Source organism: Apus apus, chromosome Z (genome assembly GCF_020740795.1).
Source record: "Apus apus isolate bApuApu2 chromosome Z, bApuApu2.pri.cur, whole genome shotgun sequence".
Taxonomy (NCBI): domain Eukaryota; kingdom Metazoa; phylum Chordata; class Aves; order Apodiformes; family Apodidae; genus Apus; species Apus apus.
The window spans coordinates 46470402-46492124 of NC_067312.1; the positions used below are offsets into that span (position 1 = coordinate 46470402).

The following is a 21723-nucleotide window of genomic DNA, read 5'->3' on the forward strand; positions in this document are numbered from 1 at the left end:
AATATTAGCTAAGCTTCTCTTTACAGCTGTAAATTGCACTGCAGGGAAGAAAGTGACTTGCATCTTGAATTTTACAATGTGATTGATAATGTTGAGGTACTAATTGCTTGTCCTTAAAATACTGAAAAGACATCACTCTGATGACTATGGTTTTTACACTACCAGCATCTTTATATTCAAGAGCTATAAAGAGAAGAAGGGAAAGAAGGGGAGGTTCCCTAATCACAGCTCACAGTAAAGATGTTATGGGTTCAGTAGGCAGCACTCTTAGACAGTTGATATCATCCAGAATATCAGCAGATACACAGTCTTTATCTCTATTTAAGTCAGTGGAACTTGTATCTTTATTTTTGTTAAGCATACCTAAATGAAAGGCTTTAAGCTTCAGCTTTTATAAGTGACTGTGAATTTTGAGTGATCCCTCATTCAGAGAGCATGTCAGTGTTCAGATGCTTCATCTCTTTTCTTTCTCTGTAAAACTGGGGTGACACCAATTTATATTTGTGTTCTAGCCACACTTGAGAACCTCCACACAAAATTAGAACGATACTGTTCAGGGGTCATTAGAGATGCTTGAGCAAATGCCCTCAGAAGAAAGTTACTGTTCTGTGGTAGAGCATGGGACTGACACTCCATGCTGGTCACAAGAAATCAGTCTTTATTATTGGGTTACATAGCGTTCTTATACCTTTTTCTCCTGCCCACACGCCTTACACTTCCTTCCCATTGGTTTACAGCTTCTGTTCACGCGTTCTACCTTACTTTGTGTTAGGTTACAAGTTTCTTACATTTTCTTACAAGAATGTCAACACACATCCGTATCTCCCTCATACCTTCTTTTCCCACAAACATGCTTGTCGCTAACTGTCAAGTGCACAGCTTTAGTTTGTCAAGATCAAGGCTGCCTGGGGTCCGTAGCTGATGCCTATACTGTTCCTCACCTGTATACTGCTGAAACCAGGTGTTAAGGATATGCTTCTTCAGCTAGTTTAAGGAGTACAAATAGCATAAAACAGCCAGGTCTGTGGACAGTCTGGATTACCAGCTCTCTCAGGCATTCTAGTGTCCTCAGTGATTTCATTTCCAATCAACGACCTCTCTGGACTCCAGGCACAAGAACAGTTATGTGCAAAATGAGCTAGGACAGTGTCCTTTGGGACCACCCTGCCCAGCAATTTTCATCAGCAGGCTCAACCCTGCCTTTGCTCCCCTTCAGAGGCCATGGCAGCAGATCCACTCTTGTGGAATGACAGGCTTCTTCTGCAGGCTCCGATTTTCAGCTGCAAAGGCAAGGGCTTGGTCCAAGCTGTACTGATGACCAAGTGGGTCATGCCCAAATCTACCTGGTGGTTTCACTGAAGCCATAACATAGCAAGGTTCTGTGTCAAGCCTGCTCACTTCAGCCTCAAGACAAAGGACAAAGCATGTCAAAAGCAGCTAGTTCTCCCCACTTTACTGAGTCAAGGTAGTCAAGGTAGGTGGTCCATTCTCACCAATATTGTTGAGGGGCCTCAGAGCAGTGCTGTACAGACCAGATTTGGTTCAACGGCTGCTAAGTGGAAGAAATCTGTCTGACAGCATAATATATAGGTAACTGTCAGGTGAGCAAAGAAGTCTGATGACAACAAAAATGGGGAATTAATACTGCCCAAATTCTTGTCTAGCAGAATATAAGTTTCCAATTTTCATAGATTCTGTACCAATTTGTGTTCATTGCCTTTTAAATCAGAGTCATTATGAGGGCATACTGGTCTTCAAGATTAGTCCTTGGAGTACACAGCCATAGGCAAATACACAAGAAGGGCTTTGCTAACATTCAGACAATGTTTTGCTATCTCAGATAATAATAATAATAATAATAATAATAATAATAATAATAATAATAATAATAATAATAATAATAATAATAATAACAACAACAACAACAATAACAACAACAACAACAACAATTATTATTACAGCCAACCTGGCAAAGCCATAAGCTGTATCTCTATAATGAAATAAACTTCAATTACTGAAACAACAGGACTATACTAATGGTTAGCTTGTTTCCCCTGTGCATGTGCTTAAACTATTAAAGAGCTATCAATCAGGGATTACTTTCTCTCATGTTTTTATTTAAACTGCAGAGCCGATTGTTGTAGTGAATGGACTTAAATTCAGCTGGTGGTTGGTCACCAGTGGTGTTCCCCAGGGCTGTGTTGGGGCCAGTTCTCTTTATCTTAATTAATAATCTGGATGAGGGGATTGAGTGCTTCCTCAGCAAATATGCAGATGATACTAAATTGGGAAGGAATGTCGATGTGCCTGAGGGTAGAATGGCTCTACAGTGGGACCTGAACAGGCTGGATTGATGGGCCAAGGCCAATTGTTTGAGGTTAAGCAAGGACAAGTGCCAGACACTGCACTTGTGTCACAAAAACCTCATGCAATGCTACAGGCTTTAGGAAGAGTAACTGGAAAGTTGCCCAGGGAGAAGAACCTGGGGGTGCTGGTGGGCAGCCATGAGCCAGCAGTGTGCCAAGGTGGCCAAAGAGGCCAACAGCATCCTGGCCTGCATCAGGAATAGCGTGGCCAGCAGGAGTAGGGAAGTGACCATGCCCCTGTACTCAGCACTTGTGAGGCTGACACCTCAAGTACTGTGTTCAGTTCTGGTCTCCTCACTACAAGAAGGACCTTGAGGTGCTGGGGCGAGTCCAGAGTAGGGCAACAAAACTAGTGAAGGGTCTAGAGCACAAGTCTTACAAGGACCAGCTGGCGGAACCGGAGCTGTTTAGTCTGGAGAAAAGGAGGCTGAGGAGAGACCTCAGTGCTCTCGACAACTACCTGAAAGAAAGTTGTAGTGAGGTGGGTGTTGGCCTCTTCTCCCAAGTAACAAGTGACAGAACAAGAGGAAATGAGCTAGGGAAGGTTTAGATTAGATATTAGAAAAAAGTTATTCACTTGACAGGCAATTAAACACTGGAATAGGCTGCCCAGGGAGGTGGTTGAGTCTCCATCCCTGGAAGTGTTTAAGAGACATATAGATGTTTTGCTTGGGAACATTATGTAAGCATTGGAACTAGTAAAGTTAGGTTAATGGCTGGTAGAGTTAGGTTGTAGTTAGACTCAATAATCTTAAAGGTCTTTTCCAACCTGAATGATTCTATGATTCTGTCTCAACCTGTATAAATGTCTTATACAGAGCTAATTAGACTTTTCAGAAATTGTGACATTAGAGAGAACTTCTTTCACTGAGTTCTTTAAGTGAACTGTGGTAAAACCCTTCCTTCTAGGAAAGGTCTGGAGCAGAACATCTTGGAGTGATAGTGGCTCTCAGGTTGAATGGAAGTCAATAAAACTGTTGCAGAAAGCACAACTGCAATGCCAGCCTGTTTAGGTGGATATGTAGATCGAAGACATGAAGAAAACCTAACACTTACCTAAAGTACTGTGTTTACTGTCTTGCACAACATCCTGGTATCAAAACTGGAATGACATGGATTTGATGGAAGGACCATACACTGGGTGAGGAACTAGCTGGATGGTCACACTCAAAAAGTTGTGATCAACAGCTCAATGTCCAGACAGAGACCAGTGAAGAGCGGCGTTCCCCAAGGGCTGGTACTCAAATGGGTGCTATTTAAAATCTTCATCAGCGACATGGACAGTGGCACTGAGTGCACCCTCAGCAAGTTTGCTGATGACACCAAAGTGTATGGTGAGGTCGACATGCTGGAGGGAAGGGATGTCATCCAGAGGGACCCTGAAAGGTTTGAGAAGTGGGCTTGTGCAAACTGCATGAAGTTCAACAGGGCCAAGTGTAAGGTCCTGCACTGTGGTTGGGGTAATCCTAAGCACAAATACAGGTTGGGTGAAGAACGGATCAAAAACAGTCCAGAAGAAGAGGGCTTGGGGGTGATGTTGGATGAGAAGCTCAAAATGAGTTGGCAGTGTGCACTTGCAGCCCAGAAAGCCAACTGTGTCCTGGGCTGCATCAAAAGAAGCATGGCCAGCAGGTAAAGGGAGGCGATTCTCCCCTTTTACTTTGCTTTCATGAGACCTCACCTGCAGTACTGTGTCCAGTTCTGGAGTCCCCAACATAAGAAGGACATGGAGCTCCTGGAGACAGTGCAGAGAAGGGTCATGAAGATGATCCAAGGGCTGAAACACCTCTCCTGTGAGGATGGGCTAAGAGAGTTGAGGAGAAGAGAAGACCCCAGGAAGACCTCATAGTGCCCTTCCAGTATCTGAAGGGGGCTACAGGAAAGCTGAGGAGGGACTTTTTAAAAAAGCCTGTAGTGAGAGGACAGGGGTAATGGTTTAAAACTGGAAGAGGGGAGATTTAGGTTAGACATCAGGAAGAAATTATTTAGCATGAAGGTAGTAAACGACTGGAACAGGTTGCACAGAGTTGTAGAAGCCCCATCCCTGGCAGTGTTCAAGGGCAGGTTGGATGGGGCTGTGAGCAACCTGATCTAGCGGGAGGTGTCCCTGCCCATGCAGAGGAGTTGGAACTAGATGATCTTTAAGGTCCCTTCCAACTCAAACTGTTCAATGATTTTATGATGATTCTGTGATTCTAGTACCATCTAGAAAGTCCAGAGGAAAATACACTCTAGAAATTCTAGAAACATGACATATGAGAAGAAATAATTTAAAAAGAAAAACATAATTATTTTTTTTTGGCTAGGAAAGAGAAAATAGTTTTTGTATAGCTGAAAAGTCTTTTCCACTTGCTCATTCCTGGTAATATGAAAGCAAAGGGCTTAATCTAAAGTACAGGGTATATGAGTTAGAATATAATTAACATTATAGAGTCTGGGACAATTTGCCCAAAGAAACTCTGGAACTAACATCATCAGAAAAGCTCATAAAGGAGAATAATTTCCACAGATTCCCCAGTCCTATTCCTTCTTTTTCTCTGCCCGCTAAGATAAAGAAAGTGCTTTGCTCCTCACAAACCTTTAGCTAACACAACAATCCAAGAGATTAAGGTATTTTTTTAGATTGGATATTAGGAAAAATTTCTTCACCAAAAGGGTTGTCACTGGAGCAGGCTGTCCAAGGAGTCACCACCCCTGGAGGTATTTACAAGACGTGTGGATGTGGTGCCTAGGAAAATGGTTTAGTGGTGGACTTGGCAGTGTGTTAGGCTTATGGTTGGACTTGATTATCTTAAAGGTCTTTTCTAAAGAAAACAATTCCATCATTCCACGATTCTTCAACTCTCTAGTGTTTTCCTCTCTTAAGATCTGTTCAATTCACTAATTTCTGTGTGCTCTCGATACATTCATGTGAACACTTCCAACTGCTCAGCATCTTCTGCTATTCACCTGCCTAAGTTCCATTACTTCGATAAGGAAACATTGGCTCGGTTTTTTGTATTTTTGTTTCTGATAGAGCAACTTGACAGTTTCTCGAAAACAGAATTTTCTAGCTCGCTCACAGTCCTCTGAAGTGCTCTGACATCCTGCAAAGCAAACCCTGACCTTGAGACTGTATAATAACGTCACTGCCGCTGTTAGCACATTTCTGGGAGGCTGGGGTTGATTTTGTTATGCTCTTCAGGCTCAAATCGCATTCTGGTTGACACCGGTGGGCAGATTTCTCTCTGCTGTTACCCGGCGGCCCTGAACTCACCAGCTCCTCCCTCAGCGGCGGGCACGGAGCCGACCCCCGTGTACTCCAGAGACACGGACGAGCCACCGCCTCCCGCCCAGCCCTCGCCGCCACACAAGCCCAGAGCTCCAACTCCGCCTTCCTTTTCTTCTAGCTTCCCGGCCGGGCAGGCCGGGCTAGGCTGGGGGGCCGGGGCTGGGCCATGGCCGGGCCGCTGGCGCCCCCCGTCAGGCAGCAGGTAGGCCGAGCGCGGGGCAGCGAGCAGCTGTCGAAGCCGAAGGAGCTGCGGGAGGTCGAGCGCTGCCTGATGCTGGACGCGGACGGGAGGAGAATTCCCTTCAAGGCTCTGTATGGGGAGCAAAAAGCCATCGTACTGTTCGTGCGGGTGAGGAGGGAGCAGCTGTCCAGAAGCGGTGGCTGGGCGGCCCGGTGCTCAAGAGGCGCCTTGCAGGGAGCCCCAGCGAGGCTGTGAGAGGAGCCGGGCGGGGGCGGGTAGGAGGGGAAGCTTGCACGAGCTAGGCTGGAGCAGAGCGATAGGAAAACACAACGCAGATCGGTTCTGCTTCTGAGAACCGCCGTTCTTCGGTACAATGATACAGTATCTACCTGAAAGGAGATAATTCCATGCGTTTAAGGTAACAAGCATTGTGTTCCCTGATTTCCCAGCTGGCAAGCCAGCTCTTGCATTCCTAAAATATCCAGAGATAAAAATGTTAGCGAGGTGCCGAGGCCAGCGTCTTTGTTTAGCCTTGGATTAAACTGGGATCCTAATCCAAATTTGGTGACTACAAAGAACTTGAATCTTTTCTGTTCTCAGTCCCAGGGCACCTCCAAAATGCTTTGTGCCCAAAGTCAGAACCTGATGCTTCAGTGCTATGCTATTATGTCTGTTTCTGACACATCCAACTGGCTATGTTGCAGAATTTTTTGTGTTACACTTGTAAGGAGTATGTTGAAGACCTGGCAAAAGTCCCCAAGGAATTTTTACAAGTAAGTGCTCTGCCCTTAATATCTAAATAGGGTTGCTATAGGCGAGCAGATTGGTTGGGTCCCTCTGCAGGCTTCTGTGAGGCCCAAGCCTTCTAGGAAAAAACAAGCAAACAAACAAACCAAACCAAAATAAACGAAAAAGCCCCCAAAACAACAACAAAACAAACAAACAAAACCCCAAACAACAAAAATCTCAGGAGAAAGTTAGCCTGGTCATAGTTTGCTACAATAGACATAATGTATCTGCCTATGAGACACAGGAAAGGATTTATTGCACTACACACTGTGTTGTAGCAGCATGGTTATCTCCCTGCCCTGCTAGGTTGGTACTGTTTTTTCTGCTGTGTTCTGAAGAGTTCAACATCTATCAGGCATTTATTTTGGTATTAGCAGTGCCCTGGGCAGCTGTCTTCTCCTGACCATTAACTACCGCTGTTTCTGTTATGCCGGTGTGGCTGATTGATGGTTGTCCATGGAACAAAATCAGAAAACTGATCTGGATTAAAAATAGTATCTTTTCCTATGGCTATTTGTAAAGTGCATCAGTTGTGTGTGACCTGTTCTCTAGGCAGCTGCACAAACAAGAGCAACATAGTGACAGGATAAATTAAGTGGACAAGGGTTGCTACCCATGGGTAGCAACGGGTATTTGTTGGGTGGTAGGAAATACCAGAGAAAGACAATGATCCCCTGCTGAATGTGGATGGTCAACCTATTTCTTCCGGGCTGCTGATTGAAATTCTGTAATATTTTATTCCAAATAGCAGCAAAGGTAATGACAGAGACTCAGCTCCTTGCTGACAGCAAGCCTTAGATGACTAAGAACTTGAGGATGAAAAGGTGCAATTTTTTTGGCAGCTCAGGACAGATTTTTCTAAACTGGTCACTCAGTGTAACTCAGAATGACATTTTCTTAATTGGCTGCTCAAATAAATGTCAAAACCATCCATGCTTTTCAGAGTGTGGGTATTCTGATTTTAGGAGGGCTTATTTTCATATCAAGCACAATAATTCTGTGTGGGAAAGTATCATAACATAATATTAAACCAACATTATACTTTATTAACTGTTTTACTGGCATCTAAATTAATCTCAGCTTTGGCCTCTATTTTAGACAGAGGCCTAATGTTGCACCTGCAAAAGACAGCTGTACACGCGGATGCAAGTTTTTCTATTAACAAGCATCAGTATATGTAAATCACAGATTTATGTGCTTAAATACTTGCATTCTTCTTTAGATGTAGGTGCAACTGAGTGAAAATTTTCAATTTCTGAAATCATAGCAGGTTGCAATCAATTGGAAAGTTGACACTACTAATGCTACAGAAAAATAAAAGTTCACACATCTGTAACTGTTAAGTTAGCTTTAATAGTATTTTTTTTACTTAGTAAATTAATGCACCTGTTAACTAGGGGTGCAGTTAGGGGCAGACAAAGGAACAGGCACAAAACATGTCAATTATGTTAATTTCAAATTATTTTACCTCAGTGCACTGAAATCATTAACTCAGGACACCAGATTCTGCAAATGCTTTGCAGCCATTCAGAAATGCCAAATTCCTCTTTACAGCTTCAAACCTATTTTCTGTTCTAGGAAGCAAATGTGAGGCTTATAGTTATTGGACAGTCATCTTATCACCACATCAAGGTAAATAAAGTAGTCATTAAATACACTGTACCGTCTATTGTGTCTTAATGGCCAGCATTGAGAGATATCTCTCTGATTGAAAAGATGGTCATTTGCGAGGACAGGAAAAAAGGACAGTATTCTTTTCCGTAAAGCAATTCCAATAGAAATAAGTGAGAAATAAAGAAAACAGCTAAAATTTTCAGTTTAAAAACCACTGGGGCTTATTATGGAAGCATCTTTTCTTAATTTTGCTGGGAGCTTTGTTTTAGTAAAATCTTTGGGGCTAACATTTTTTGCCTTTATATTGACATGACAAATCCACAGGTTTCCATTCTGGGGAGCTGCATGTCAGGGTGTCAGTATTTTTTTTTAGTAGATCCTAACTAGTTATTGTCTTAACCTTAAAAATATTACTTTTGTTTTGATATGCATTTCTTTTGCAGCCCTTTTGCAGTTTAACTGGTTACGCGCATGAAATGTATGTAGATCCACAAAAGGAAATTTATAAAAAGCTTGGCATGAAAAGAGGGGAAGGTAGTAATGGACCAGGTAAGAGTAATTTTCTCACCTTGATAGGACTTACTTACACAGAACAGAACAAGGATGATCTGCTAAAATATTATAATTACAACGTACACAGGGAGTTGCCCACCAGACCATCTCTTGTAGGCTGTATTTTGTCAAAACACTTGTAATCAACTGTTTGATTTTGTTGTTCTCCTTCTATACTTTTGAATTTCTACTGAAGTATTTTTCCATTTTGTTTAGTGCGGAGCCTTCATGTAAAATCAAACACACTCCTGGGAAGCATTAGGAGTATGTGGAGGGCAATGGCTAGCCCAGCTTTTGATTTTCAAGGAGACCCAGCTCAGCAGGGAGGAGCTTTGATTTTAGGCCCAGGTGAGTTGCTTTGTTTTGTGTGAAAGTTACAGTCTCCTCCTGATGCTGTTTGCTTTAATGCCACCACTTGTGCTGTCCCTGTGGATCCCAAGGATACAGTCTTGTGTTGAACCATGTGATTTTACAGGCTGATGAAGGAACCTGTGCAAGTCTCATTGTGTTATCCCATGTCCCACAGAGGTGGCACAAAGCCGATCACAGTTCTGCAGAAATCAGTAAGATTGCTGATGGAACAACTGCCTCAGAGTTTGGAGGGGGTTTTTGATATTGTGGTGTTCACCTATATCCTGTTTTCCCATTCTAGGCATGTAATGCAGCTTTAGTAGAGACATAATGCATAAAGTGAGGAGAGTTGCAACATATCAAAGGCATCTTATCAAAAAATTATAAAACATCATGCTACAGCAGATTTAATTAATTTAGGTGCCTCAATGTTCCTTGCTTCTATACATTATTTTTAAAAAATCTATGTAATTGTTTAAAAATATAGTACGTTGTGCAATCTATGGAGCTAGTACATATTTGTACAAAAGGTAGCAGGAAATCAGAATGCTTCTTTGATTCATTTGAATAAAAAAGTATTTTCTTGAACTGTCTTTGAATAAAGAAGTATTTTCTTGAACCATTTAAATGTTTATTCTCATTCCATTCCAGGTAACGAAGTTCATTTTTTGCACCTTGATAAAAACAGGCTGGATCATGTTCCCATCAACACAGTTTTGCAGCTGGCAGGAGTTAAAACAGTAAATTTCACAAACAAGCCTCAGATTATTGACATATGAGCACTGACACTGTATATACCTTGAAAAATCACAGCTTCAAGCACTGGACTTAAGCTTATGCCTACTTTTGAATCCAGCACTGGCTGATAGTATGAAATACATGTTATAGTTATAAATAAATACTTTAAAATGTCTGCTATATTTTAAAATTGTCTGCAATTCTTTTGCATCATGTGAAAAGGTGTCTCTGTAAGCCAGGGAGGGGTGTGTTGGATCAGATTGTCAGTTTTGGAGTAGGCCATAGTCAGTTGCTTGTTTTTCTTTTAAGAGTTGCAGCAAAATATGTGTACTTTCTCTCAGAGCAAGGGGTCTCTGAAAAAATGTCCTTCATTATTTTTGTCTTAGACAACTGAGCTAAGGACAACAGCATTTTGGTTTGCAGTTCTGTCAGATTTCATATTACCCAGTTTTCTGGAAATGTTCATGTTCAAAATCTGTGGCTTTCATTAAAGCAGGTGCGCCTTCTTTCATCCATGAGCCACTTTTTGCAAATTTAAAATAAGATTGTCTAAGATTTATGAAGGAGTGTGCTTTGGTCTGCAGTTTCTGATCTTTGGCCTTCACCGCAAAATGACACTATTAATATGTATTTTACCTGCAAATTCTCTCTCCTTTTAAACTGTAACACTAATGCAACTGTAAAACAGCGTTCTGTGAAGAGGTTTGTCCCTGCACCATTAGGGTCAGTGGCAGGCACAGAGCAAGCTCTGGAGAGCTCTACACCATTAAGAGCATGTGAAATTAGACGCCGTGTTCCTTGATAAAAAATAAAAGGCTTGTTTAAGAAACATAATGATACTGAGCAATGTAATTCCATTAAAGGTACTATGCCTTAGCACCTTATTAATTACATACACATTTTTATATGGTGTGTTTAGAAGGATATTATTAACATTAAAATGCTGTGTTCGGTTCTCTGCTTTGACTAAACAACACTCAGCACAGGGCTAAAATATTTAAGTGCAGATGAACCCTGACGATTTTAGGGCTGGGCAGAGGCTTCCACAGAACTTGGTGTAACACATTTAGACCAGCAGCTAGGTCTCCAAGGGAATAAGTCTGCTTTTCATGACCACTGCCCCTTTATTCATAAATAAGGAGCTGCCCCCTCCCTATAGAGCTCCCCCAGCTCACCAATGTTTTTTAGTATGTCGTAAACTCTGGAATGCAGCTGCCCCTGTGTTACTTAAACCACAGTAGAAAGCAAGCTAGAAAAGTGGTCTTAGAAAACTGGCCTTGTGTTTGTAAAACAAATACAAAAAATGCAGCGATAGTATTTTCAGAGAGAAAGAATCCTATATACTCAATTTATTTGTAATACTTCAACTCTGCTTCATTCACCTCATCATGACTCCCAACAACACTGGCTCTAGTTTTACTTCTTGTTTGCAATCATTGCACTTTCATGTTATTGCTGGTTCTGATTTTAAAGGAAGTGTTTGGCTAGCTGTTTTTCTGCTTGTTTTGCTTTCAGTATAATTAAAACCACACAATAGGAATAGTTCTATTGCTGTATTTTAAATACATTAAATAAAACTAATAATAGCCAAAAGAAGTGTGGATTCTTACAAGGGATTGGAATGAATTAAGTTGTATAGTTTGACAGCTCTGTAGGTTGAAGTCTTCTACCCTCACCATGTCAATACTGACGGGGACCATACCACAGCTTCCCTGTTATCCCAGCAAAAACACTTCTTCAGATTTGCAAAATGCAGACAAAAAAAAAAAAAAAAAGAAAAAAAAAAAGGAGAGATGGAGAGGAAGACTCAGTCCAAGAACCATCAAACCATCCTAATTAGGGCATCAACCCTACATTTGTTGCATGTAGATCAACTGTTTCATCTGGCCACTGCTTCAGCAAGCTTGCTGCCTCCCTGCGAGATAGTAAGTCACACATGCTAACAAATTGCAACAAGGGTGGCCACAGTCATCTACAGGAGAAATGGTATTTAAAGTGTCAGTAGGATTTTAGGTCTCTGGTGCTGTTAGAGAAAGTATTTTTAAGAAGTTAGGCAGTGAAAGGTGGAAACCAATGAGAGATAATCACTGGTCTCATATTCAGCTCATGGAATACTTCATCAAGGGCTTTTGTCACAGCCAGTTAGACAGAGGTGGGGAGGGAGTGGTTGTCATGAGCTGTTTTAACCACTATTGGCTTTATTTATTTCTACACCCATTTAAATAACGATGTGCATTGCCGTGTATGAACGGCAGATTGAACCTAGCCATTTTAACTTTCCAGATGAGTCCATGTAACGCTCACACCAGAAGGTGGCTGCACGTACTGGATCTGTTTCAGTTGGTCTTACGCAACGTTACGTCCCCCGGGACCGTCTTTTGGTCTGCGATCCGAGAGGCACCTGGAAGACTGCGACGCCTCCAGCAACGCAGCTGAAAACGCTCATTCCCAAGGGCGCGGCTTTACGCCCGCGCACGTGTTGCCGGCCCGTCCATGGGACGGGGCCCTCGTACCCCCCAGGAGCTGCGTTCAGGCCATGCCGTCACCACCCTCCGCCCCCTCTGGGAGAAGCCCGGCGCCACGTCAGCAGCCCACCCCGCGGCGGGCCAGGCAGTGGCGAGGCACCGAGGCCCCTCCGCCAGCCGGCAGCCCAAAAGCGGCGGCGCTGGGCGGGCCCCCCTTCCCCGGCCCACCTGTTACAGCAGCCGCTATGACATCACCGTCCCCACCGCTCCGCGCTGGTGACGCCACACAGCGCTGAGCCAATCAGAGACGGCGGGGGGGCGGCCGTGCCGGAGCTGCCGCCGGCTCGGGGCGGGGGTGGCCCAGAGGTGCATGGGGCGGTGGGAGGGGGCGGTGTCCGGGGAGACGCGTCAACAGCCGCCGCCGTGGCGGGGTCCCTCCTTCCGGCGGCCCAAGCCCCGCGGGGAGCGCCGCGGCGGGGATGAGGCGGCCAGCCTCGCACCCACCGTAGCGGTACGGCCGCCTCCGCCATGAAGCGGAAGAGCTGGGCCGAGACCCGGCGCCGTGCAGCCCCAGCGCCCCCGGCTATGAAGAGAACTCGGGGCGCGGCGTGGCGGGCGGCGGGGGGCGAGGCGGAGAGGCGGCAGCTGCCCCCCGCCGGGTCAGAGACCTGCCTGAAGATCGCCGGTGAGGGGGGCGTGCCGGGGCGGCGGGTGCGGGCGGGTGGTGGCGCAGCGGGAGAGTTGAGGCACAAGACGGGGCCGGACGGGGCGGAGGCTGCTGGGGAGCGGGGGTGTCCAGCCTGGTCTGGCCCCGAGGGGGTAGGCGCCGCGCCGTTCCTGGTGGGAGCGCGGCTGTGGGGAAGGAGGAGCTCCCCTCCGCCCTGGGTGGCCCTGTCCCCGTCGGGACGCCGGTGTGCACTGCCAGCGGCCGCCCTTGCCATATGTGCCATGGGTCAGTTCCTATCTCTCCCCGGCACTGCACACAGCTAAGTATTCTACAATCTGCATCACTAGTCCAGGCACGCTTCCAGCAGAATAAATACCGTAGCTTTTTGATAACTCTGGCTGTACCGATCAGTTGCGTTCTGCTGTGTGTTTCTGCTTGTCTACAGGGAACATATATTTGATCCGGTAAAACATGGTTCTGTGGGGGGACGAAATAATGTATTTGTCTATATTGCGGGGAGGGGGAAGGGAGGGAGGGGGGGGCCTGTATTATCTTCCTGGTGTTGTGCTTGATGGGTAAAATGGATAAAATAATGGACAACCGTCGCACCACTTCTTGACACTCGAGTGTCACCGACTGCTGTGGGCACGTTTGCTCGTTGTCCTTCTGCCTTTTCGTGGCCCTGTGATTTGAACTGTTCTTTGTTTCGGCACAGGAACCTGTCTCTGTGGAGAAGCATGTTGGATCAGAGCTGAAATAGTTCTGGATTTAGTTTTGAGCTCCCCAGCTAAAAGACATGCTTGAGTTTAGTTTGCCTAAAAGAAAAGAAAAACAAACTTAAAATGTTCTGCATCAGAATCTGACAGTGGTGGTATTTACAGCTTCTCTTAAAAAACAAGAAATAAACCTCACTTACTGCTTATTTGTGAAGAACAGGGGCAGTTTTCTGTAGACAGCAAGCAAAAATAAAACGAACAAATGTGGACAAAAGTCACCAGTCTTACGTGCCTGAAGAAACAGAGTTCCATGTGTCTGCTAGATAACAATATAATTGGAAAACCATGAGATTTTATTTTGAAAATTGAGCATAGTGATGTGGAATAGAATGTACACTTCAAAAGCATACCAGATTCCTCTTTCAAAAAGCTCTAATACTGTCAAGGAATTAAATCCTAAATACTCCAGCCTAAACCACAGCATTTTAGTCCTAATTGGCATGGAGAAACATAATGGTTTACTTTTATGCAGAACTAGTAATACTACAATAACTCCACATGTGTTTTTCTACAGCTGCAACCATTTATATAGGAAATGGTGTGGTTTTAAAGGTAAATGTAGAAACCCATCAACTGGCAGGTGATTACTATTTTATACCAAAGTAACTTCCCTGCCCGTAATACTGGGCAGCTCTGTCCAGCTCAGATCTCCAGCAAACAGGTCTGTCTAACCATTCTTGTGCAGCATTTGCTTGGATCTGATGATATGTCTGGCATCAATAGGATCCTCAGATTACTTAAATTACTTTATTTTCTTCTCTAAAGAGATATTAATCCATTTAAATAACACAGTAGAGCACCTCGACTTTTACTTGTTTTTTCAGTGGGTTTTCACCATATACAGCATAATAGTGGAAATACAATGAAATATTATTAAATACAGTAATCTACTGCAGGTTTCATTTTGTCTTGATCTTCTTACTGTGCACAGTGGCTGCTGTTTACAAGCTTCTAATAATGGAACAATTACAGTCTAATTTTTATTACGCTGGTCATACATCTTTTTAAAAGAGAAACCTAGAAAGAGTAAGCCCACAGGCTTACCTTTTTATCCAGCACTTTTAAAAGTTACTTCAACGTTTAAACTGTCAGTTCTGCTTTCTCATAATGCCACTCTGAGAAATGAATTAATAGTTCTGGACTGGAGATAGATTATAGTATAAGGTCTTACTCTTGCAAATGAACATGCTGTTAAGTATTTTAACCTCTGTAAAGGCTGAGGTATCTGCCTTAGCTGCTTACAATAGTGCCAAACTCATTAAGGGCATTGCAGGCTACCCTCATTTTAGTCTTGCATAGAAGACAGGCAGAAGACAAATCTGAAGAGCTGTAAAAATCTTGGATCCTTTCTTGCCCGATGTTCATAAACAGCAAAGCTTGTAATCCATTGTTTGCATGTATTTTACACTCGAAACAGAGAGTAATTACTGCACTTCTATATTTCCTAATTAATTGTATGCATTAGCTGTATGTCAGAATAATTTTTAATGAGATATCTACATTTTTAATTTTTATTTTTAAGAGTAGTTTGGGAAAGCTACTCTTGTAAAAAAAATGTTTTGGTCTGTAAAGCTGCATGGTAAGCCATTTATTCATCATTATGTTTGCTGGTATAAATTCAATTTGCTGGAACTAAATGCATTTCTTCTGTTTATTAGAAGCATGTTCCCATAGCCTTCTGGACTCTGAAAGACGTAATTTATATGATCTAAAGAAAATATAACAATTCTGTGGGAGATGCTTGAAAGCTGTTAACTTCCTTTCCTTTGCTGCTTTTCTTAGTCATTGCTCTGATTTTGTGAATAGCATTTTAAAGATGTGGAATTACTATGCATAAACCTCAGGCAGAAGGTGTGTGTTTCTCTCTCACCTCTTTTCAGTAGTTAATTCTAAAGTAACTACAATGGAATTAACAATACATGGAATTAAATTTTAAGTGATATAACACTGTGAGGCATTTCCTGACATTTGTCCTTTTGCTAAATGTGTATATCCAGTTTGTTTGCTGTGAGTACCTAACATCTTAAAGGATGCTCTGTGCTGTACTGTATATGCCTTGGTTTTCTTTGAGAATCATTTTACTTAGACTATCATTTGGAGTTTTTATGAAACAGTATTTGGTTTAATAGGTTCATTGATAGGTGGGTTGTTTTTTTGGTGGTGTGTTGTTGGTTTTTTTCATACCATAGAGTTGTCTTTTGTTTTTTCAGTATTGCTGGATTGTCATTATAAACCTTTTGTATTATGTGGAAAACTTTTAAAAAAATTATTCATTGTTAAGAGCACTTCACCTGAGTATTGTTAAGCTTTCTAACATTTTTACTGTCAACACTTCAAAATAGTTTTCATTATATAGCTGCCTTACTAAAAAAGTTGTATTCAGTCTTTTATCAATATGACTTACTTATGAGTCTTTCTCAAATATAAGATTTAAAATAACAGTTTTAAGGCTTTTATTATTTAATCCAACACTGCAAGTGCATGAACATATGTAAAGTAGCCTTGTGTATCAGATAAGAGCAGCAAAACACAAGGCATCTATTTGAGTACAGTAACAGTGTTGTTGATCAGTTGTGGCATGGCCCTGAAAAATTTTTCATGTTTTTTTGTTATATTAAAAGTTTCTTCAGCCTTCTAGTGTGCTTTCATTTTATTTTTCAGAGGCCGGGCTGTTTTACTTGCCATCTCTATCATCACTTAAATATGAAATATAGTAATGAGTAAATGAATCTTTTAAATGTTAAAATTACTAAAAAGACAATCTTATATTATTTTGGTTTTTTTTTTCTTGACATTGCAAGAAAATTTGTCTTTTATATTTTCTCATATGTCTTCCTGATATTTTTGAGTCTTTTAAATCAAATACAACAAAATACCGTGTACCACCTCTGAATCTAGAATTATACTCCTCTTACAATAGTATATAACTCTTTGGTTACATTCCTGGTCATTCAAAACAGACTGATGTTCAGTTTTGTTGTGCTGTCTCCTCTGAGTTTCTCATCTAAGGCATCTGTTTAACAATAGAACTGTTTAATTTCTCTTTTTGTGAAATATTTTTTGCTGATCATATGCAGACGCCTCCTGCAGCAACTGCCTATTTGGTATTTAGTTGTCTCTTGAATTACTCAAATTTCTTTCTCCAAGGCCCATGCAGCAGACCCCAAGAAACATCAGGCTTATGAGAGTAAAGGGAAGGAGATTGTTTTGTCATCTCTGTATTCACATTAACATGACTTTGGAGTGGTAGCTCTCAGTTTTCTAAGCATCTATTTCCACAGAAGACTATTGATCTGAAAAACAAGCAAAATGCTTCTCCTCCTGTATGCACACCACAATCAAATGTGTGATTATTATAGTTTGTGTAGACATGCTTGTACTTGCTTCAGTCTCACTAGTTTATGCTCCTGCAGTAGCCAAGCTGCTTTAACATAGTCCTCAGTTAGGGGTGTGCAGGCTCATTTGGTTGTACATTGTGTGCTTACTCAAATTAATTGCCTGCAGTGACACCCATGTTTCTGTATTTTAGCTATTTTGTCAAGTGAGGCTAACAGAATTAAGCATAACTGAGGTGTATGTAATATTCTGCGGTCATATCTCCTAATTGCAGTGCAGATGCAGCCTGTAGGGAAGTGAGCCCTTATTATCTCATTCTTCCGAGAGACGATTAGAAAGGTCTGCTCTACTTTGATAGTTTTAGGGTGACCTTTTATCAGAAATTTGCAGGAATCTGAAAGTGCTCAAGCTCACTATATGTAAATGACACACTAAAAAGCTAAAATTAGCAAAGGAAGCATAAAAATAATAAAATTAAAGCCTTGCACCTGCAGTCCAAACCTTTGTGGAGTCCTAATGAAATGAGTTCATTAGTGCTCTGGTGTATTTTATCTATAAACTCGCATCCTGTAATCAGATTTTTAAAGAAGGAATTCTCCTTTCTCAGCATGTGTTACTTCCATTCAAAAATCAACGCACTAATCCTTCACTAATGTAAACAGAACTGGGATTATGTTTGCAAAAAAAGCAGGTAAAATCAGATGTGGTGGGTAATACCGCAGTTGTTTAATATCAGACTGGTAAGCCGGTAGAAAGGTAAATACACTTACAGGAAAGGACTTCTCTGTTTAGCTCATTTCTAAAATCTCTGTATAGGAAACATGTTAAGAAGGTGGAGCCTGTTTCTTACATAACAGAGCAATTGTTAGTGGTGCAGAGGAATGGAGAACTTGTCAGGATGTTGGTGGCATTTGACACACTCATCTTTATTGTGGAGGTAGTTCTGTGAATTGATTAAACTTTAGTTTCTTTCAGGTCTTTTAAGAATAACAACAGTTAACATGATCCATAGATAGCAGTGCAGAGTTGAATGCCAACAGTGATTCAAAAGGCCATGTATACACTGTTCACTCAAGACAGGAATTCTTACTTTTGTTGGATGTTTTTGCCAAAGCTGCAGAAGATTTTCAGTAAAAGTAGGAGCGCTGAGGAAGCAAGTGATTCTGTTACACAAAATCTTGTTTAGGAGCAAAATGTTATATTATTTTAGGTCTTTGACCTGTACAAATGTATTTCTTTTCTTTTTGATTCTCCTTTTGTATTTGAGGACTTCTACGTTTTCTGAAGTGATGTAAAGTTTGTGTGCAGAAGCTAGTGTGCGAGAAGGTAGCATGTCAGTTGGAGTACTACAGCCAGACTTCCATGTGGATGTCACGGACATCATATGAGTGCCCAGAAGACCTCAGTCTAAGTTAGTAATCTAAAGAACAGATGCCATCGAGGCAAATCTGTGTTCCCTCTGTTTACCCCCGTGGGCTGCTGCAGGGAGCTAACTCAGAAGATACTTTTGCTTGTAAGGAACCTGGTGGCAGCTAGCCATGAAAATGGAGTGAAATTATAGCTGGGGGCTGTAGTGTGAAGTGTGTTTAATCTAGCAATGCCAGTTTAAACACAATCCCTAGATACTATATCCTGTCAGTTCTCCTTTGGTCTTTTTGCCCTCAGTCTTCTGCCCATCCCCCCACGTTAGCTCTGGTTCTCAGGGCAGGGGGGAAATAAACCAGTGGAGCAGCTTTTTTTTTTTTTTTTTAATATGTGCTAGGGTACCTGCTAGAATTTCTAAATCACAAAAATATACTTTGACACAGCATAGAGAGTAACACAATGGTGGAGGCAGATGTAGGGGAGTTGAGGGGAACTGTGTTTCCCTCCACCCCTAAAGTGTTGGCATACACGCTTTCTCAGGACTGCCTTTCTGTGAAGCAGTTTTCCTCATATTTTGCATCCAGTTGGGGTATCAGTGCACTTCCTTATCCATGCGTGTTTCCCTTTGTGGGCCAGTTTACTCACTTCTTAAAAATGCACAGCATTACTATAAATTTTATCCTTTGGCTCATTTTCAGGACACGCTTTGGTAAATGCTGGGAGGAACAGAAGGTAATTCACTTCCCAGCTAGTACTGCAGATGCTGTGCCTACAAGACGAAGACTATTAGAAACTAAATAAGCAGGTTTGGTGTTCTGCTTCTGCTGAGAAAACAAGGAAGTAGATGCCTAATTTGCTCAGAAGTTACTGTACATCCCACTGGTTGCACCTGACCTGTAAATGTTCAAGCCAAGCCATTCACATCAGACTGCTGTTCTATTGAAGTGTGCATTTAGCAAGTGTACACTTTTTGGTGGTGGAGTCTGCCTCCACCGCCCAAGATATTGGTATGCATAGGTGAACACTGAGCATGTGAGTGATGAAATACAGATGTGGAGACTCACTTTACCTTGTATTTTCAAGATATAATGATTTTAAAGTGCAAGTCATAGAGGATTTTGTTTTGAAGCATGAAGGGATGTTCTGTTTTTCCCCCACCCCCATTGTTCTGTGGAAAAGGAGTACAGTTTTTCTTTATCATAAATCACGCTTTGAAATTGTACATTTGTATGCAGGTGATCTGTTTTGATATTTAATCATATAACTGCTCCAGGCAACTAGTTTGCAAAAAATAAAATCTTTCCTTTTAGGTTTTAATTTTAATCAATGGTGTTTTCTAATGATATTTTTTCAGCAGGAGGAAGTGCTGTGGTGCTGCAAGACCTTCAATATTTATTGTCCAATTACTGCAAACACAGGAATTTACAGCAGCAGCACAGTCGGTGTTAAAGTTCATTGAGGCTACAGCTTCCCTGACTATAAAAATAATTTATATCTTTGTGAATATCACTGGCTTCTTTTCCCCCTCAGCTTAACAGAGGAAGCTAGGGCAAGCACAAGGTGCCTCCTGCCTGCAGGCACGTGCATAGGCTTTGAAGAGACGGCCGGAGTGGGGGTGAGGATGTAGATAGGGATGTTCGCGAGACAGCTGCGGTGATTGGCAGTGGGCTGCTGCCTTGGCGCCTTGCTTCCCTCTGGCGTCGGTCGCCTGCGACCTTTAGTTGCACGCCTCTACTGTTGAAATCGTCATTTTACAGAAAGATGGGAAGTGCCTTTCTTGTGGTGCGTGCTTTGCTGTTTAGTTTAATGTAGGTGCTTTGAGGTGCTAGGGGATTTGTGGCTTAGTTAAGAGTGTGTGTGTTGTGGTATTTGAAGTTCAGTAGGTGGGGTCTGTTGCCAAAAGGAGGTTGGGTCTCTGCAGTGTGTGTGGGGGAAAGTCTGGGGCCTGCTGTATTGCAAAGCTGTCAGATGGGTAGCTTTCCTTCCTTGGAACACTGCTTTTGGGAAAGAGCACTGAAGAGCTGGAGATTATGGGAACATTGCTGAGCAAAAAGCCTCAGTCATCGTGTGCCTTATTGCTTACATCAGATAATAATAACAACAACAACAACAGCAACAACAATATCTAGTTCAGTAAAACTTAGGTGAATATTTGGTTAATTTTAAACCATTTAAAGTTGTTGAAGTATTACCTGTCAACAGAACCTTTCAAGAGAAAAGTGTGTTGTTTATAAAGGCTTTAAATTTTCTTGCATTTTAGATCGCCTTTATTTTGCGATTCTCTGCCAAAAACCAAAGAGTGGAGCTGCAGATACCCATTATTTCTGCATCGATGATGAACTTGTGTATGAGAAGTAAGTACAGATTTATTTTTTTTCCTGTCTTTTGCAGAAGTAAATGAGTCAGAACAACAAAAATGAGGAAGAAGTCTAATTAATATTGTTTTTCAGTGTTGCTGAGGGAAACATACCATTCCCATTATAGAACTAATTACATGCATTTGGTCCTCTCAGACTTACCTGCCATGATGATTTATATGTCTTAGAATGGTTCCTTGGCTTCCTGTCAGGTTTTGCTGAAGATCTTTTCAAACCAGAAGCTTTCTTTGTTCCCATTCTTGTTTGAAGACACAGGAACATAATGCAACAATATATATTCACAAGCTCAAACTGGACTGCTGAGCTTAAGGGGATGTCTTTAGTTGCTCAAGTATTAAGTGGAATGTCTAAACATCCTAGAATAAGAGAAAAAAGCTGCCAAAACTGATTCAAGCTTTTATGAGCTTACAACCGATATATTATTCCCCTTGAAATGAACAGAACAGTGTATGCCTTTGTGTATGTAATCTGAAATACTGCTAATTCTTTAAATATTTTTGACCAAGGGCATGCTTACTGTTTTTAAAAGTACTAATCAATCTGTATTCTCTGTGTTCACTTTTCTTCAGCAGTATTAATGGCCTTCTTTTAAAGTAAAGCTTTTGGGTTGCTCTTAAAATAGAGTTTCTAAACTGTTGTCACAGATTGATACAGTAGTGAGAATTCTTCAAACCCTGAGTATTCTGGTTGGATTTTCAGTGGTGGTGTGTGGAAAACAGAGAAAAAGATTGTAGTCTCTGTTAAAAGATGACAAAACTTTTTTCTCCAGCAAAATAGTATGTATGTAAGAAGGCATTCTTGGTTTTAGAATGGTGCACATATAGCACATATATATTATTCTTTGCTTTAAGCATCTAATTTGAAAAAGAAATAA

The 21723-nt window shown here is 41.8% G+C and overlaps 2 protein-coding genes across 16 annotated transcripts in view; both read left to right on the forward strand.

The window, feature by feature from the left end:
• Positions 1-5680: 5680 nt before the first annotated feature.
• Positions 5681-11341, forward strand: PRXL2C (peroxiredoxin like 2C). 3 transcript variants are annotated; one of them, XR_007891833.1, is made up of 7 exons: positions 5682-5986; positions 6523-6591; positions 8186-8239; positions 8665-8770; positions 8990-9121; positions 9249-9336; positions 9776-9863. XR_007891833.1 is itself a non-coding variant. In XM_051642822.1 (6 exons), the coding sequence occupies exons 1-6, from the start codon at positions 5804-5806 to the stop codon at positions 9901-9903; spliced, it is 672 nt and encodes a 223-aa protein (XP_051498782.1). In that variant the 5' UTR covers positions 5684-5803; the 3' UTR covers positions 9904-11341. The 3 variants fall into 3 exon arrangements, 2 of the variants coding, with proteins under 2 accessions (XP_051498783.1, XP_051498782.1); XM_051642822.1 differs by lacking the exon at positions 9249-9336 and having other exon boundaries at positions 5684-5986; positions 9776-11341; XM_051642823.1 differs by lacking the exons at positions 6523-6591; positions 9249-9336 and having other exon boundaries at positions 5681-5986; positions 9776-11341.
• A 1351-nt stretch (positions 11342-12692) lies between these two features.
• CDC14B (cell division cycle 14B) overlaps positions 12693-21723 on the forward strand; it is a 56265-nt gene continuing 47234 nt past the window's right edge. For 10 of the 13 annotated variants that reach the window (XM_051642800.1, XM_051642794.1, XM_051642798.1 and 7 more), the window contains exons 1-2: positions 12730-13012; positions 20732-20825. In XM_051642800.1, the coding sequence (XP_051498760.1) occupies positions 12856-13012; positions 20732-20825 (251 nt within the window). In that variant the 5' untranslated portion in view covers positions 12730-12855. Of the gene's footprint in view, positions 13013-13399; positions 13459-20731; positions 20826-21723 lie in introns of those variants that run through there. The other 3 variants (XM_051642793.1, XM_051642803.1, XM_051642805.1) reach the window with 2 other exon arrangements.